This window comes from Lactuca virosa, chromosome 1 (genome assembly GCF_052849685.1).
Source record: "Lactuca virosa cultivar CGN04683 chromosome 1, Lactuca_virosa_CGN04683_v6, whole genome shotgun sequence".
NCBI classification, from domain to species: domain Eukaryota; kingdom Viridiplantae; phylum Streptophyta; class Magnoliopsida; order Asterales; family Asteraceae; genus Lactuca; species Lactuca virosa.
In genome coordinates this window covers 236,140,926-236,158,629 of record NC_136426.1, presented here as the reverse complement: position 1 = coordinate 236,158,629, position 17,704 = coordinate 236,140,926, and the positions used below count along the sequence as shown (strand labels likewise).

Sequence of the window (17,704 nt, the reverse complement as noted above, 5' to 3'; positions counted from 1 at the left end):
TCCCCACCCCTTTCTGAGGCTGTTGATGAACTTGAGGTTGTATTCAAGTGGGGTTCGGACTATCCCGTGAGTTGTCATGTTGTTAACGACGATTCGGTATCTGTTTGAGGTTGAGGCAACAGATTCACCAGGTGTTGTAGTAAAAGTGTCGAACTCATTTACAACAGAGTTTAGACGCTTATCCTTCATGTTCTCTGACCCTTCGAACAAATCTTGAAGTGTGTCCCAAATCTCTTTTGCGGATTTACACAGTTTAATGTGCTCAAAGAGAGAAGGTGGAACAACAAACACCATTTTGGAAAAGGCAACTTGATCTGCATGTAGCTTTTCAAGATCATCAGTAGTGAGAGGTGCTTGACGTTGTTCATCCTGTCCCATGAGAGTTGCAGCAGCATCTTTAACAATAGTTCGAACTGGAACATGAGGACCTTTTTTAACGGATCTCCAGATAGATTCACCTTTTTCTTTTCCAAGTAAAAATCTTTTCATTCTGACTTTCCAGTGATCATACTCTTCAATAACTAGCAGTGGGGCACGTATAGGACAACCCACGCTATTTGCTATTTGCATTGAGTACATTTGTTGAAAATTCGAAGCAGCCATTGAGGTTAAGATATATTGAGAAAAAGTGGTACATAGAACTTTTATCCTAAACACAAAAATGATCGAAATACCAAGGTAATCTCGAATCAACTATAATCTGTTATTATGGATTCAAAGGACAACCACTCAAGCTCTGTTACCAATTGTGAGAACAAATATCTGATTGTGCAGGGACAAGGCTTGAAAACTCAAACCTTGAGTTAATGCTTAAGGTCAATGTCTGCTTATGAATGTGAGTTCCAGTCAAGTCTGGCAAGACCAGTCAAGACTTGAAGATGAGGATCAACAAATTACTTCAAGTATTTAATAGAGAATAATGAGTATAATGAAAGTAAAGACAATAAATGAACAAGTAGAATGTTTGAAAGAGTTTGATTTGAGAGAAAGATGCAAGTGAAGTAAATTAAAATATAGCTATCTTTGGAGGAACAATTTGTCATCTATTCTTGACATTAAACACTCCTTAAATAGGAGAAAGGAGTACATCGTACAAACTCAAACACTACATAGGACCGGACAAAAGAGTTACTTCTAACACTTTGATTATCCATTTGACAAAATAAACTAAGTCCTATGAACTGTTAAATCAAACTAAAAGACAAGAATAATTAATGCATAGACGGATAGACTGATTCGGAGTTTATTATTCGTTCGGAACATCAGCACTTGAATATACTCTCTACTCCGGACACAAACTTCACTTCGTACCATGGACTGACTCCGGACCATATTCTTCTCCGGAACTAATACTGACTTCGGAAATGAAAGGTTAGAGATTGCTAGAGGTTCACTTTTAGGTTCCAACAGACTCCTATCTTCATCATACATCTTCATCGGTGCTCAAACTGGATCACTGCAAAGTACAAAGAAACAAATATGTGACAAATGATACAAGAAAACATCATACATTGGTAGATAAAAACTAACTTAGGAATAAAAGGATGGAAAATTCTGATTTTTAGTTAGGAAATATTCCGTTGCAGATGATTTGGGTTATGATCATAAATTTAGAAGAAAAAAAATCACATGTTAAAGCACAATTTATTGTAAACAAACGGTTTTTGTTTAATTTTTTATCATAGTCGTTTACAATCTCAAACTTGTTACCCTTCTCAAATAAGCAGTCAATTATTATTCAGCATCACTTCTACATAGAAGGGGTAAAATTGTATTTTTTTCATATTTCATTCACTTGAATAAATAAACAGTCCCTTTACTTTCTATGAACAACAACTAGTATACCATTATCACATCTCAAAAATAGCAGCTTTTAATGACGTAAAGTGTAAACAACTCCTTTCTTATAAAAAGATACACTTGATAGAATACCAATTATTGATGTTTAGCTTGCAATAATGCTTCATACTGAATTAGGCATAAAAAACATACTCGTAATATGTTTCCCAAAACTTAAAAAAAAATGATTAAATTAAGTCTATCATGATTGACTCCATGAACTAATATGATACGTAGGGATCATTTTTAGCATATATTACCCACAAGCACAATGAGAAAGGAAAACATAATACATATAAGTAAAAAATCAACTCATTAAAGAAAATTGCATATACCTGCAACTGGACCATGAATATCGTATACATGTTTACAGATTGCATACTGTAGAAATCCCCAAAGTTAAGACTTACAACCTGTGCCAATAAGTTGAAACAAATTTAGTCATATCCTATACATGAAAAATTCAATAACAACCTCACAAAATGCAAAAATATGCATTACCTCGGTCAAAGTTGTAGGGTCAGATTACGATATAATAGCATAGGAAAAAACTGAAGAAGTGTTTCCAATAGTAACATATATAATAGCATCAATTGCAATTTCTTAACAAATGTAATAATAGATTTATTGAGGAGATTATTGAATGTGAAATACACACCATAGGAAATTACCAAAACTATCCCAAAAAAATTTGTACTTACATCTAATGAATCAAAGTTAGGGTTAACCTTCAAAGAATCTATCCAAAACATGAATTTCCGAGGGTTTTCTTTGCACTATCTGACCAGAACGAAGACTTAGATAATTAAATCATAACCAACTTTTCTTCAGCTCCCTTTACAAAAAAAATGTGCATAATGAAAAAAAATCATTTTACAGTATTGGTTGGGTCGTACATTTCATCAAACACTTGTTGTGCTAAATGAAACACAAGGATGTATTTATGAAAAAAAATCATATCTTTAATGGTTTGGAAACTATCCTTAGAACAAAGAACAGCTGTTCAACCTCGTTAACAAACTCCTCGTCACCGTATAACCTCTCAGATCAGTAGTTTTTTTTTTTCAAAATATCGATGTTAGGGTTGTAGTTCTTTCAAATAAAATAAAGATGGAGCAGAAGCAGTGGTTGAATTGGACGAAGATAACAATTTGGGTTTTTTTTGTTGTGTAATCTGGAACTGGAAATCGAGGGCCGAACACCACTTCTGCACTCTCTGGCAACCAACACCGCCGCTATGGCTAGCATTGATGTTTTCAGTCGATCGCTCATATCAAGATTTAGTTGCACACAACGTTGATAGAACTTCGGTGGTGCCTTTTCTTCTGAGTTTCAGTCCGTCTTTGCCAAGAACTGCCTCACAGAGCAGGGTAATGGAAGTGATGGTTTGTGATTTTGAGGATCAAAAAGATCCGTTGGGTTTAAGGTTGCAAATAACAGCGAATTGGCAGTGAATTATGGTTTTTAAGGGTTTTTATGGTATTGATGACAGACGATCGAACAGGTAGGTTTTGGAAGAATGATTGTCTACTAATCTCATGTAGCAAAGCGGGAGGAAGAGGAACGATGAATATACGGGAAGACCATAAAAATATAACACTTATCCAGAAGGGGGAAATCGATATCAGAAGAAGATAACACGCATCCAAAAGGGAAAAAGTGTTAACAACCCATTGACCAAGGAAGGACCAAATGTGTAATCCCCGCAAAATATTGTAGCCAAAATCTGAAGACTACAAACTACACTATTCATAAGTGTCCCTCAAAATTTAATCTTATATAGTACGTTAGCGGAAGTCTTATTTAACGTTTATTTCAAATATCACCAATGTTATCAAAACATTTCAAAAACAACCCACATCAATGTATAAGTTTGCAAAACCATAAGTAAATGAAATCTCAATGACAAGTCCAAAGTGGTTTCATCACTAAGGTAAACTAAATGTAACTACCCAAATGTCCTCATCCTCACCAAGCCATCAAATCGTGTTACCTATACCAATGCAAGGTAGAAGCAACAAGAAAAGAAACAAGTGTCAACATGGATCATATCTCGAATATCACTCTAATCCTCGCAACCATGGAACATGTCTCGAATGGTGGTCTAGAAAAAACACTCGGCATCCTTTTGGATTAAGCTCTTATCCTTTAGGTATCTTCCAACCTAGAAGGCCCTCATAAGAATCCAGATAGGGTACACACACCTAACTCTTGGTTGTTATCCCATTACCCCCACCATTAAGTGTATTCCCGTTTTACTTAATATATTATTAATTCATCGTTCAAGGATTTTACAACATTATATTATCATGTTTTCTTAAGTAATCATGATCAATTATTTTCATTATTAATTGACATTCGCTTCCTAACTAGTAATTATGTAAACATGCACCAAATCATAACACGTTAAGCATTTTACAACATTATATTATCATGCTTCTATCATCGTTTCATCACTAGAGCATATCATTTCACTAGCATGCATTATCATAACCATCATAGACAAGTATATCCAGAAAAATCACATCATGCATTCATCACACACAATCGTCACAAATCCCACTTTTTATCATGGACCTATCACACCCCTCACATCATCATATTAAGTCCGAAGTCTAGCATGCAAAAACATCCTAAACACTTAATCACATCAAGGAATAATCATCTTCAACAAACATGTCATACATATTTAAGGTACATGCAACCTACATAACCTAGGTTCATTCCAACCATTCTAGGATATGGAATTCCCTAACAAAATACTAGAATCACCATAAGGATCGACTTACCTTAACCTTGATGAATGCTTCCGTTCACTTCAAGTTTCGCACTCATTTGAAGTTGTCAAAACCTCCCCTAAAGTAAACAAATAAAAACCAATTTTCAAGTGAATACTAATTACACAACCCTGACTACAATTCATGCTACTTTGCTAAGTTTTAGGATTTTCCCAGCCCGACCCCGATTAACTGTTTTGAGCATAAAACAAAATCCACAACTCTAAATGGGATGATATAAGACCTTCTGGAAACTAGACTCGATTTACCACAACTTTGTTCTTCTAATGATTTTCTCTAATTCGGACCAGAATGACCTCTACAACCCTCGCAAGATAGGTCACGAATCTGTTCAGATTTCAAAATTTTGCCTAAATCACCATATTTGTGTATAAACTCAAGGAAACATGTTCCTGTTATATCCAAGGCAGAAATGAGAGTTGTGGAATCGATTATTACCTTCTGGAAATCTTGGAAAACTCAAGGAACAAGATGATGAGGATATTCCACCAATACATCACTTCAAAACCCACCAAAAAGCCTCAAAATCACAAAAACACCTTCTTGATTACTTCTGATCTTCAAGTAAGGAAACATCATTCACAAAACCTCTCAAAGGGAAGTTTTTGGCTACTATTAGGGTTAAAAACCTGAAATTTAGGGTTAGCCCTCTTTAAATAGTCCATAAAGTTCATAAGGGGCCCTCTAAGCATCACAAAATGACTTCTTAACTCATGTACATGATCAATAACCATTTTAATTCACTTTGGACCCCATAACTTAACTTTAAACCGAGGAAAAGGTTAGTTTAATAATGAAACTTAACGGAACACTAACCTCAATGGGGGATGGAAATTCAGGTCGTTACATGTTAAGTGGGTTGAATTTATGCAAATGTTCTCTTTTGTATCCAAACACAAGGTTGTTTCCTCAAATATTGTGGTTAGTACACTTGCTAGAAGAGATTCCATGTTGTCTATTTTGGAGGCTAGAGTTTTTGGGTTCTCATTTATCAAGGAATTGTATGAAGTTGATGCTAATCTTGCTCCTATTTTATAATCTTCTCCAAGTGTGTCTAAAGGACCTTATATTGTTCAAGACCTGTTTCTCTCCAAGATCAACAGACTATGAATTCCTAAACGCTCAATTCAGGATTTATTATTGATTAGAGAAGCTCATAGAGGTGAGTTGGCAGGTCACTTCGGCAAAACCAAGACTTTGGAAATTTTGAATGAGCAATTTTATTGGCCATGCATGATTAAAGATGTTCAAGATCTTATTTCTCGTTGTGCTACACGCCACCAAGCCAAGTCTACATTTCATAAGAGATTGTACACTCCTCTTCCTACTCCAAATCAGCCTTGGGAAGACTTAAGTATGGACTTCATTGTGGCATTACCAGGAACCCAAAGGGGGGAAGATTCCATCATGGTGGTTATAGATCGTTTTTCAAAAATGGCACATTTTACACCGTGCAACAAGACAAATGATGCATCTATCATAGCATCCCTTTTCCTTAAGGAGACTGTACGTCTTCATGGGGTTCCAAGAACCACAATATCATATAGAGACTCCAAGTTTTTAAGCTATTTTTGGAAAACTTTATGGAAGTTATAGGCACTAAACTCTTATTTATCACTTCCTACTACCCGCAAACTGATGGGAAAACAGAAGTGACTAATAGGACCATTGGGATGCTTCTTAGAACATTGGTTAAAAATACTTTGAAATATTAGGATATCAAGCTTCCCCATGCTGAATTTGCCTTTAATAGAGCTCCAAATACTCAACCAGAAAGATCACGTTTGAAATCTGTTATGTTATCAACCCCCTCACTCCAATTGATTTGATTCCTCTTTCCATTGAACCTAATGCAAGCATTGAAGCTGAAAAAAAGGAAAATAAAATCAAAAACTACATCAGCAAGTCAAAGTCAGAATTGAGAAGGCAAATGAGATGTACAAGGCCAAAGTAAACAAGAACTTAAGCAACCTACCTTTGTTTTGGGTGATCTAGTATGGGTTCATTTAAGAAAAGAAATGTTTCCCACAAAACGAAAGAACATGTTGATGCCAAGAGCTGAAGGTCCCTTTAAAGTTCTAGAACGGGTTGGTGACAACGCATACAAAATAAAACTATCAGGAGAATTCTCAGTTTCTAGTACCTTCAATGTTGGAGATCTTATGCCATACTTGGAAGATGATTACCTTGAGGATTTGAGGTCAAGTCCAAATTTAGATGGGGAGGATGATACAGGTGTATCTAGCAAAAGCGAACACTACGATGAAATTCAGAAAGTTTTCATGGATTCTAATCAAACAATGGTTGTCCTACAAGTTATATCAAACTTTGAAGGGTTGTTGGGTAATCCTAGCTTCAACAAAGGATTTACCTTACTCCAAAAATTGGCCTAGGGCTAATTTCGTAATTTTACATGCTTTTCATAAATTAAACCAATGCACATGCATAATATGTGTCTTTTGTTAACCTAGTCTTAAACATTTTGAAGAAGGACCAGGCAATTTCAGCCTTATTTTGAAGAAGCACAAGATCAATACCAAAGAAAAAGGAAGGAGATCATTTCCAAAAGAAGAAGGTGACTTTTGCTGAAAAGTGGTTGTTGATTTTGTGGCTTTTGTTGCACTTTGCTCCAGAATTACCCCTTTTGTGTATGGCTGATTTTTTTGTGTCATTATAGACCAAACTTTTACTTTTTCAGCTTTTGACCTATGTTTTCAAGTCTTGTAAACGATTTTCTCTATATATTAGAGGCTCATCTTTTGTTAAAAATCAGATTTGATGAATATGAATATGGAGTTATCTCTATTTGTTGAAATCTTCATTTCCTCTATAGATCTTTGATCTTGGTGGTTTGAAGTGTTCCCTTTATCTTTAATCTTGGTGGATTAATTTCCTATATAGATTATAGTGGTGGGTTCTTAATTCCTTTATCTTTAATCTTGGTGGATATCATTTCCTTTATAGAGTGAAATCTTCTTTTTCTTGTATTTTCGTTTTTACATCAACCCATTCTATCCAATTTCCTTCATTCTCTTTCTTTTGTTGTCAAAACACTAGAAATCACATCAATAGTATTTAAAATATGGGTTTCATGAGAACTGTTGATATGATCATTTGTTCATTTTGTGAATCGAATGTATGAAAGAAAATGCAGCAAACGATTTCCACTCCCTGCTGTCTTTTGAAATGAATAAGAGAAGAGAAGAACTGAAGACAGATGACTACAAGTGGATCAAGACTGAGATTATTGATGAAGTTGAAAAAGTCAACTCTTGGGAAAAAGATGTTGTGTTGAGAGATAGTCTTAGTTAGATTTGACATCATCAAATTGTGGGAGATTATTAGGTCGAACCTATGAATTTAATGAGTGTCAACGAACCTTCATGCTGTTTTTGTCTATAGTGGGAACATAAGTTGTAATATTTCTATCAACACCAACATGAAAGACTTATAAGTTGTCATATTTCTTGTATAGTTTGTTAATATCCATGTAATGTATGGAATTCCTTATATCGTCTCTTGTAATCACATGTTTAAAATAACCACTAATGAATGCAACCCATCTCGAAAACTATTAAATTGAGCAACTAAGTATGACTCATTGTTATCAATGACATTACTTGGTCTGATCACTAATCACTAGGGGTGGTACTTCTGCTTCTTCTGAATGGCGAGTAGTAGACTTCTTCTAAAATGTAGTCATATCTTGATTTGATGCATTGTTTATCGATATCTTTTTTTATTAATTTTTAATGTGGTAGCTCAAATCGAGACTACCGTGATTATACATTGAAACTTAAATAGAGGTTAAACTGACACTCGGCATTGTTTATCGATATCTTTTTTTATTAATTTTTAATGTGGTAGCTCAAATCGAGACTACCATGATTATACATTGAAACTTAAATAGAGGTTAAACTGACACTCATCATTGTTTATCGATATCTTTTTTTTATTAATTTTTAATGTGGTAGCTCAAATCGAGACTACCGTGATTATACATTGAAACTTAAATAGAGGTTGAACTAACACTCATGGATAGTTAGGAAGAAGAATCAAGTCTTTAACGAATTCATTGAATTCCGAATTCAGTATCCATTGCATTAGGAAGATGGTAATGTTTTCCTACGACAGACAAATATGTACCCAAGTCTATAGATGAAATAAATAACCTCGCATACCCATCAGTTTGGAAGAAAAAAATGGTTATGTTAAGATATTTATCCTTAAGGTATGATATTTTTGTGAATAACTTTTGAAAAGTCTATTTAATCATATCATTATTGATTTAACTTCGTTTCTTATGATATTTTGGAAAAACCCAATTATCAAAGGCAAAATGGCTTTTGTATATCGACTACATCACAACAATTGGATAGATTTTTTTAAATATATTATAATAAATAAGAATAAAATTTTATAATGAAAATAAATATACATTGCTAACTCTTGCATTCGACCAATGAGACAACACAGTACTTAGAATTTAAGAAATGTGGCTTTCATAAAAACAGACACGGAAATCCTAAGTTAATAAGAAAAGCACACCCACGTTCCTTAACAGCTAACAGGTCAACCCCCGGTTCAAATGCTTAACAATAAATGGGAAATAACGGCAATATAATAATAATAAAGAAAAAAAAAAGTTTACCAAAACTTATAGCAATATCAAGCCTCCTAAAATAATTCCTTCCTACAACAAAATCTCATAAGTTATGTCCTCCCCCAAACCACAACATGAAATGACAAGTTTTCCCCCTACCAACCTACCTACGAAGCTCATTTTGGCCATGTGCAAAATGACACCTCTCCCCAAACGTACACTGTCCTTTGACAAAATTTTCACATATCTTTGTCTTAATCTTATTCACACCAGCATGGGCATGGCCCTGCTGCTGCTGCTGAAAACCACCACCACCGCCTCTTGGCGGAGCACCATTAGTACCAAGGTTGACAATGAGTTCATGCACCATAGCACTGGCCTGCTTAATCTGATCAAAAGTCCCTTCAAGCTCAATATTCCTTTGGTTCTGATCAGTTTCATGATCTCTTATAGCAAGCTTCACCCCTGTAAGGTGGCATATCTGCTTAGAATTCACACCACCCTTCCCTATAATGGGTCCCGCCAAAGCCGCATCTATGCTGATCTTCGCGGTGGCCGACTGACCAAAGTTGGCAGCCGCCGCACCACCACCACCATAGCTGACCGGACCAGGACCAGGACCAGCGGCAGTACTCAGCTGAGCTCGGGGATCTTGGTAAAACGGTTTATTTTTACTACTCAGAGTCAGCTCCACTTCACTATGAGCAAAACGGCATTTGTCTCCAAATTTGCATCCTTCTGGGGTGTTGATTTTGTTGCATAGCTTGCTTTTCACCGGAGTATCGGCGACAAAGGGCGGTTTTCTTCCGAGGGCGGGTCCCACTCCCACTCCCATGTTTGTAAGTTGTTTCCCACCGCCGCCGCCAGGGACATAGTGGAGGAAGTGGCATCCCTCACCAAATGGGCAACCGGAAGTGCTGCATCACACAAAACCACATAAGCTCAACTAAATGAATACCAATGAATTTTGCTCTTTCAACTTGCACTTACTACTTATATGTATTTCTTTACTCATAATAGCATTTTGCTACCAATATGAACATTGGATTTTATTGGCTATTGTAGGTGAAGAAAAGTAAATGCGTTGCTATTGCTATTATGAGTAAGGAACTGTAAGTACACTCACTGTTAATTAAAGAAAAATGTATTATGAGTTACATATTGCTATCATCGCCATTGGTAAAAAAACTTGCTATTGTGAGAAAAGAAATTCAAGTACGCTGCTGTTATGAGTAAATAACTGTAAGTAACTTGCAGTTTGTGTAGTACATTGCAAATACAAGCAGAAGACAATTTAAGTTCATTGTTGCCATGTCTAGAGAAAATGCACTACATTGTTATTATTGATTACATATGCCCTTATCGGTAAGTATGTTGCTATTATGGGTAAAGAAATGCACGTACATTGTTACCATAAAAAAAAAAAAAAAAAAAAACAAGAATGTTTTAAATATTACATGCTATCCTCCAGCCCAAACAACATTTTAAGCATCTAATGCAGTGTTATCGATAGCGATAGCGAGGTAATAGCAACAACCTACCTATATGCTATGTAGCGATAGCGATCTATTTCATTTTTAGCGAATTTCTATTGAAAATTAATACTACTTTTATCTTCACCTAATTAGAGATTATAACTTATAAGTAAGCTAAAACCAAGAGTCCCAAGACTATTAGTTCAAATAAGTTGTAAAACACACATGCTACAAAAAAAACAAGTGTTAATTTTAGATATCTGATGCTCTCTTTGACTTAGTCAACTGAAAACCCTAAAACAGGTCTATTTATACCTGATTTAAAAAATTAAAAAAGTTAAAAAAATTAAAAAAGGTTGCTATGTCGCTATTCAGTCGCTATGAACCCCATAGCGACACTACATCGCCTCGTCTCGCTATTCGCTATAGCGATCGCTATGGTCGCTATTCACAACACTGATCTAATGGCAGTTTGGAAGCATATAAACAGAGAAAACTCCTGAAACTGCTTCCTGTAAGGGAGGAGGGAGTCATTCCCTCACAGCCCACTGAACCCACTGCCACATCACTTTTTCTCTTTTATTTTTCTTCATCTTTCCGAACCCACAACACACGGAAATCCTATATTTTTGAACCCACTCAACCCACTCAATTAAAAAAAAATACAAAACAATCAAATGTAAAATCTTAATTAGCAATAGAGTTATCGGCGGTACCACTCCCGCTTCAACGAGTGGGTTGATTGGTTTCACTAACCCACTTCATCATCTCTCTCTACTTTCTCTTTCTTATTTTCTCTTGTACCATGTGTTTTAAAACTTGTACCTTAGTTGTTTTGTATTTTTTTTAATTGAGTAGGTTGAGTGGGTTCAAAAAGATAGGATTTCGTGTGTTGTGGGTTTGGAAAGATGAAGAAAAATAAAAGAGAAAAATTGATGTGGCAATGGGTTCGGTGGGTTGGGAGGGAACGACTCCCTCCTCCCTAACGGGTAAAAGTTTTAAATATTACATGCATCACTAGAATTGTAACTTAAGTTATTAATGCATACATAAAATTCTGGAAAATGTAATTCCTGGAGACATTGTTTGTGTTGGGATAAATGATGTTTCAAAAAAAATATTTGAGAAAACGGCAACACACTTGGGGTAAAAGAAGAAAATAAATTATGGCAGATTTGTAAATAGTTAGGACTTCCGTTTCCAAGTTTCTTTATGAAGTAATTACTTCTGCATTGAGTAAAAACAAACACCCATATAGACCTTATTGGATTAAGTAAAAAAGAAAAACACTAAAAGTCGATCCAACCCAAGCACAAATTTACTGCGGAAGGAAGACATGCATAAAACTGTCAAAACATGTTTGAATGTGGGTAGTAATGAGGTAGCATATGGTATGATGGAATCGCTAAGGAATGGAATGGTTCATTCCATTGGGAATAAAAACCCTACACACCTTCCATTTTGTTGGTTTTCATTCCTTAGAGAGGATGTGTTCCTTTTTTTTCCATCATGGTATGGAATGAAAAAATTAAAAATATAACCCAAGTCTATTTTTGTAACTTTAGTGACATGGATTTATTTTGAATTTTTTTTATCATGATTTCCATTGATATAAAATTTTATTTTTAAGATAATAACTAGGATTATTACATATATTAGAACTTATTTGGGTTTTATTGAGTTATTATCATTTATCATCGTTCATTTTTTTGTATTTAGTATATACAAGTTCATTAAATATAATTAAAATAATGTATAAAATAGAGTTAAAACTTAAAGCTATCCATTGTATTTGTATATATAATATAAAAAAGTCATTCTATTCTACTAGTCAACCAAACATAAACATGATCATGGAATGTAATGATGCATTCCATTACCTTGTCCTTGTCCATTCCATTATTTCGTCATTCCACTTCATCCATCCAAACAGACCTTAAAGTTTAAACTTGAAGAAAATTACATTACCAGATAAGTGTAATCTTTTGAACAGAATAGTAGTCTCAATACCATTACCATGTAGCCTTTTAAAAAATAATAACTAGTATTGTTGTAACTCCAGCATGGTTTATGATATTGCTCCAGATGGTGGATTTCATATTAGAACTTAATTAGACAACTTATATGGTGTGTAGTTATATTGTATAAGTTAAGATTATAACCTGAAAAACTTCGTGCACGGCTTTGATTTGCTTCCTACACCTGGTGTAAACGACTCCATTTCTGTTGCATGAAATTAATTATTTTGTTTCAGTTAAGTATTTAAATGACCTTTCCGCCCATCAAAATTATTTTTCAACACATTATTGAAATTGATAACTATATATTAACAACGATTATTAATTAATTGTACCCAAATCCAGTATCGCATGCCCTATCGATTCAAATCATTGACCCAGGAAATAAATTAAGTGTCAATAATTAGTTTTTCGTTTCTTCAATAAATGAACAACTTTGACATGCTTATTCAAGATTACTTTATATATGAATACCAACTAGACAAGATATAATGCACTGAATGATAGGAGCCTCCTTTGGTATCTAGGTATCTACGCTTAACCCATTTTCATAGCTTATGGACTGTCGTCAAAACTAAAAATCCTAAAAAGGTTTGACAAATGGAACATTGCAGTCATATAAACCATATATTGCAATAGAATCGATCGGCAAAAAACGTAAACAGATCTTAAAACATAATAAACTCTAATGCCATGAAATAACAAGAGGAAATCTTGAGGGAATTAACAAGGTCACGGGAATAAATCACTAACCGTCTCTAGGTCTCTTAGGAGCTCCATTCCAACCACTGTCTTGTCGTCCTCTCTTGCGCCCCCCGAACTCCATTCTTCTTTCAGATCTAACACAAAAGATTCGCGGAGCAGAATATATGCAAATACACAAAAAGAATTGGTTTGCAAAAACCCTTCTAGGGTTTGCAAAAAGAGGGGAATTGGCGGAACTGAAAGATTTGGATTCCGATTTGGTTAAGTTTCCCAATTCGAGCCCGCTCTTGTCCCGTGTCCCTCGCCAGTTTCTAACTCGCGTGTTTTTCTTTTGATTACCGCAGTAGGTTCCGCCTAATACAAAAATACATTCGAACTCTTTATAAATATATCAAAAAAAAACTTATAATAAATTGGTTTTGAATTAGAGGATATGATAGACATCTTTTATAATTTTATAATCTCAATTATCTTACTGGTTTCTACTTTATGAATAAAATTAATATGATATATGGTTTGATGATATTTATAGTTGTTGTTATGATTAATTAATTTTAAAAAGTTTATTTGTTTAAAATTTTAATTTTTATCATTGTAATTATTTAATACATCAAACATTGTTTTTTTTTAAAGGTAACAATATAATTTTTGTATATAATGTTACTTTTAATTATTGTTGTTGTAAGTTATTTAAAATAATGTATTTGGAAAATCTTAATTATTTTAATTTGGTTTCAGAATTTTAACTTTTTTAAAATTTATTTGATTAATATTATTAGTTTCTTTGATTGTAATTATTAGAACAACAAACACTGTTTTTGTTTTTAAAGAAAATATTATAATTTTTTATATAATATTACTTTTAACTATTCTTATTGTAAGTTATTTTAAACTACTTATTTGAAAATTCTTAATGATTATAAAAAATAGTTACATGGTTCTTTTGTTAATTTAGGATTACAATTTAGGCTTAACATTATAATTCATAACTTTTAACTATTTATAAAATAGTCTCTCGATTTTTTTCAAGTTTAACTGAAATTTTAATTTAACTTAACCGTTTAACATTATATTGAAATTAATAATTTAACTATTTTGTATAAAATCATAAATTATACAAAAGTTGTGACTTTAAAATGACAATTGCTCAAATTCAAACAACATATCTAAACTAATAAGTTAACTATAATGCGTTAAAAAGTTGAAGTCATAATTTTATAAATAGGAGTAAAATATGATATTTTAATATTGTAGTTTAGTTAATTTATGTGTTTGCATTAATTTAACATTATTAACCAATTTAGAATAATTATTAGAAAGAAATTGAAAGTCATGAAGGTTTCAAATGCATGTGGTGCAACTAAAAATTACTCATTTATAAGTATACTAGGTGAATATCTGTGCGTTGCGCAGAAGACAACAATATATTTGAAATCTTTAAAAATATATGTTTTTTAGATATATCAATATATATTTTGTTTTGATTTATATGATAATGTAGACATCTTTTAAAATTTTATAATCCTAATTGTTTTAATGGTCTCTACCTGCTTGTTACTCATGAATAAAATTAAATTTAATGTATTGTAATGATATTTATAGTTGTTGTTATGATTAATTAACTTTAAAAAGTTTATTTGCTTAAGATTTTAATTTATATCATTCTAATTATTTAAAACATCAAACATTGTTTTTGTTTTTAAATTTAACAATATAATTTTTGTATATAATGTTACTTTTAACTAATGTTGTTGTAGGTTATTTAAAACAACGTATTTGGAAACTCTTAATTATTTTAATTTGGTTTCAGAAATTTAATTTTTTTAAAATTTATTTGATGAGTATTGTTAGTTTCTTTGATTGTAGTTACTATTTAAAACAACAAACATTGTTTTTGTTTTTGAAGATAACATTATAAGTTTTTTATATAATATTACTTTTAACTATTCTTATTGTAAGTTATAAATTTGTTTTTAAGTTTCCCAAAAACATAGTTTTAACACCAACCCATGTCAAATATAAATGCCGAATACATAGCATCATAAAACAAAGTCAGAGTATCCAAGAATCCACATATATCCTCATTAACAAACAAGTGTGTACAATCATGACGGTGCCTTCCCGCGATCCTGAGATGTACCTGAAACACATTTAAATCAACACTGTAAGCACGAAGCTTAATGAGTTCCCCAAAATACCACATACACAAATAATTAGCCTCTCATGGCTATATCTCAACAAGGACCCTTCGGTCATGTGTCTCAATGAAGACCCTTTGGTCTCATGTCTCGATATGACCCTTCGGTCATAACTATATATATATATATATATATATATATATATACACACACACAGAGAGAGAGAGAGAGAGAGAGAATAATATAACAGCATAAGTCACAAAAAACGGAATACACATATATAACAATTAAGACCATTCGGTCAATAACATGAATAAGACCCTCCGGCCACACATAAATTACCACACGGTAAGTATAGTGAGAAGACTCACCTCACGTAGAAAAGAAAATAAATCTCGCACCTGAACTGTCGGTCTAGACTCTGCGTAAAATATGCCACATATAACTCTAATTAATAAATAATATTAATAACCTTGTAATGTTAGACCGAGCCTCTCAACTAAATCTCAGAAGGGTAAAAAGACCATTTTGCCCCTCATTGGTCAAAAGTCCACAAATTGACCCAAAACTCAAAAGTCAACGAAAGTCAACACCCAGCGCGTACGTTGGGCGTACAACTCCCTACGCTAGGTGTACTGCTAGCTAAGCATGCGACGGGGATTTTTGACTTTACGTTGCACGTAGCTGGGAGTACGCACGGCGTACTCCTCGGACTCCTATTTCCCACTTCTTTTGGTCTTAATCCGCTAAGACAAGTATTCCAACTATAGATCTAAGCTAACTAAACCCCAAAACTCTAACTTTCTCAATACAAAAGATGTCACAACTAGCCTTTTTGGCTAGGAAATTTCATCCTCAAGTAAGCAAAGACTATTGTGAGACTTGTGCTAACATACCTAAGTGTTCAATATGATTTCCTAAGGAGCCATAAAGTGTTAGTATGCGAAATCTCTCCAAGTATAGTGAATCTCTCCTAAATCTCTCCAAGTATAATGAATCTCTCCCAAATCTCTCCAGGTATAATAAATCTCTCCCAAATCTCTCCAAGTAGGTGAAATCTCTCCCAAATCTCTCTAAGTATGTGAAATCTCTCCAAGTATAGTGAATCTCTCCCAAATCTCTCCAAGTAGGTGAAATCTCTCCCAAATCTCTCTAAGTATGTGAAATCTCTCCAAGTATATCGAATCTCTCCAAAATCTCTCCAAGAATGTGAAATCTCTCCCAAATCTCTCCAAGTATGTGAAATCTCTCCCATATGCGAAATCTCTCCAAGTATGTGAAATCTCTTCCAAATCTCTCCAAGAATGTAAAATCTCTCCCAAATCTCTCCATGTATCTCAAATCTCTCTCAAATCTCTCTAAGCACCTTCCTTAGTCGAAAACAGCTCAAAACCGGAAGAGGAAACTCAAAAGGACCCTTTCGGTCCGGAACCCTCTTAGTCCGGAACCCTCTTAGTCCGGACTCCTCTTGGTCCGGAACCCTCTTAGTCCGGATACCTTCTAAGAAACCAAGAAGGTTCTCACCTTCGGAACACCCCTGCTTCGGACCTCCTTATTACTCCGGAAGGTTTGACTCCGGAAGGAGTAAGCTCCGAAAGGACTTCGCTTGCAGCTCCTGACCTCGCGCCTGACTTCGGATCCGAGAAGAGCACTCCGGAACCTCCTTGCCAAACTCTTCTGAACCTCGCAGGATTAACCCTCCCCTCCGGAACTTGATCTAAAGCTTCAAAATTCACCATAGAGCTCCGGATTTCACCTTTTAGCTCCGGATTTTGGTCATTTTTGGACTTTTTCACCATTTTAAGGTATTTTGAGGTCGGGAATCACACCAAACTCGTGTTTTTCTTAACTAAGACCCCTAAAACCCCTATTTTATGCTAAAATTAATTATTTTAAGCATGTTTTTCATAAAAATAAATGTTTAGGATTTAGGAAATTCTTATCCTGAATCAAGAAAAGCACAAAGGGATTGACTTTGTGATTTGATGAAATTCCTCATTTCCCATACAAATCTCAGTTAAACACAAAATATCCATGGATAACCAAGCATTGTACACCGGTCCTCCAAGCAAGTGTCATATCACTCTTATCCCTCCACTTAGAATACGTGAATTCCTCTTCTTCCTTT

The 17,704-nt window shown here is 34.1% G+C and overlaps 1 protein-coding gene and 1 long non-coding RNA gene across 2 annotated transcripts; both read right to left on the bottom strand.

The window, feature by feature from the left end:
• Nucleotides 1–1,022: 1,022 nt before the first annotated feature.
• On the bottom strand, nucleotides 1,023–3,660 carry LOC145165367 (uncharacterized). The gene is made up of 2 exons (XR_013740037.1): nucleotides 2,175–3,660; nucleotides 1,023–1,456 (listed from the first exon to the last, which is right to left on the bottom strand). It is a non-coding gene; the product is annotated as an uncharacterized LOC145165367 (long non-coding RNA).
• A 5,580-nt stretch (nucleotides 3,661–9,240) lies between these two features.
• Nucleotides 9,241–13,787, bottom strand: LOC145165357 (zinc finger CCCH domain-containing protein 14-like). The gene is made up of 3 exons (XM_079084091.1): nucleotides 13,487–13,787; nucleotides 12,878–12,938; nucleotides 9,241–10,157 (listed from the first exon to the last, which is right to left on the bottom strand). Exons 1-3 carry the CDS (start codon nucleotides 13,557–13,559, stop codon nucleotides 9,404–9,406), a joined length of 888 nt encoding a protein of 295 aa, XP_078940217.1. The 5' UTR covers nucleotides 13,560–13,787; the 3' UTR covers nucleotides 9,241–9,403.
• Nucleotides 13,788–17,704: the final 3,917 nt, after the last annotated feature.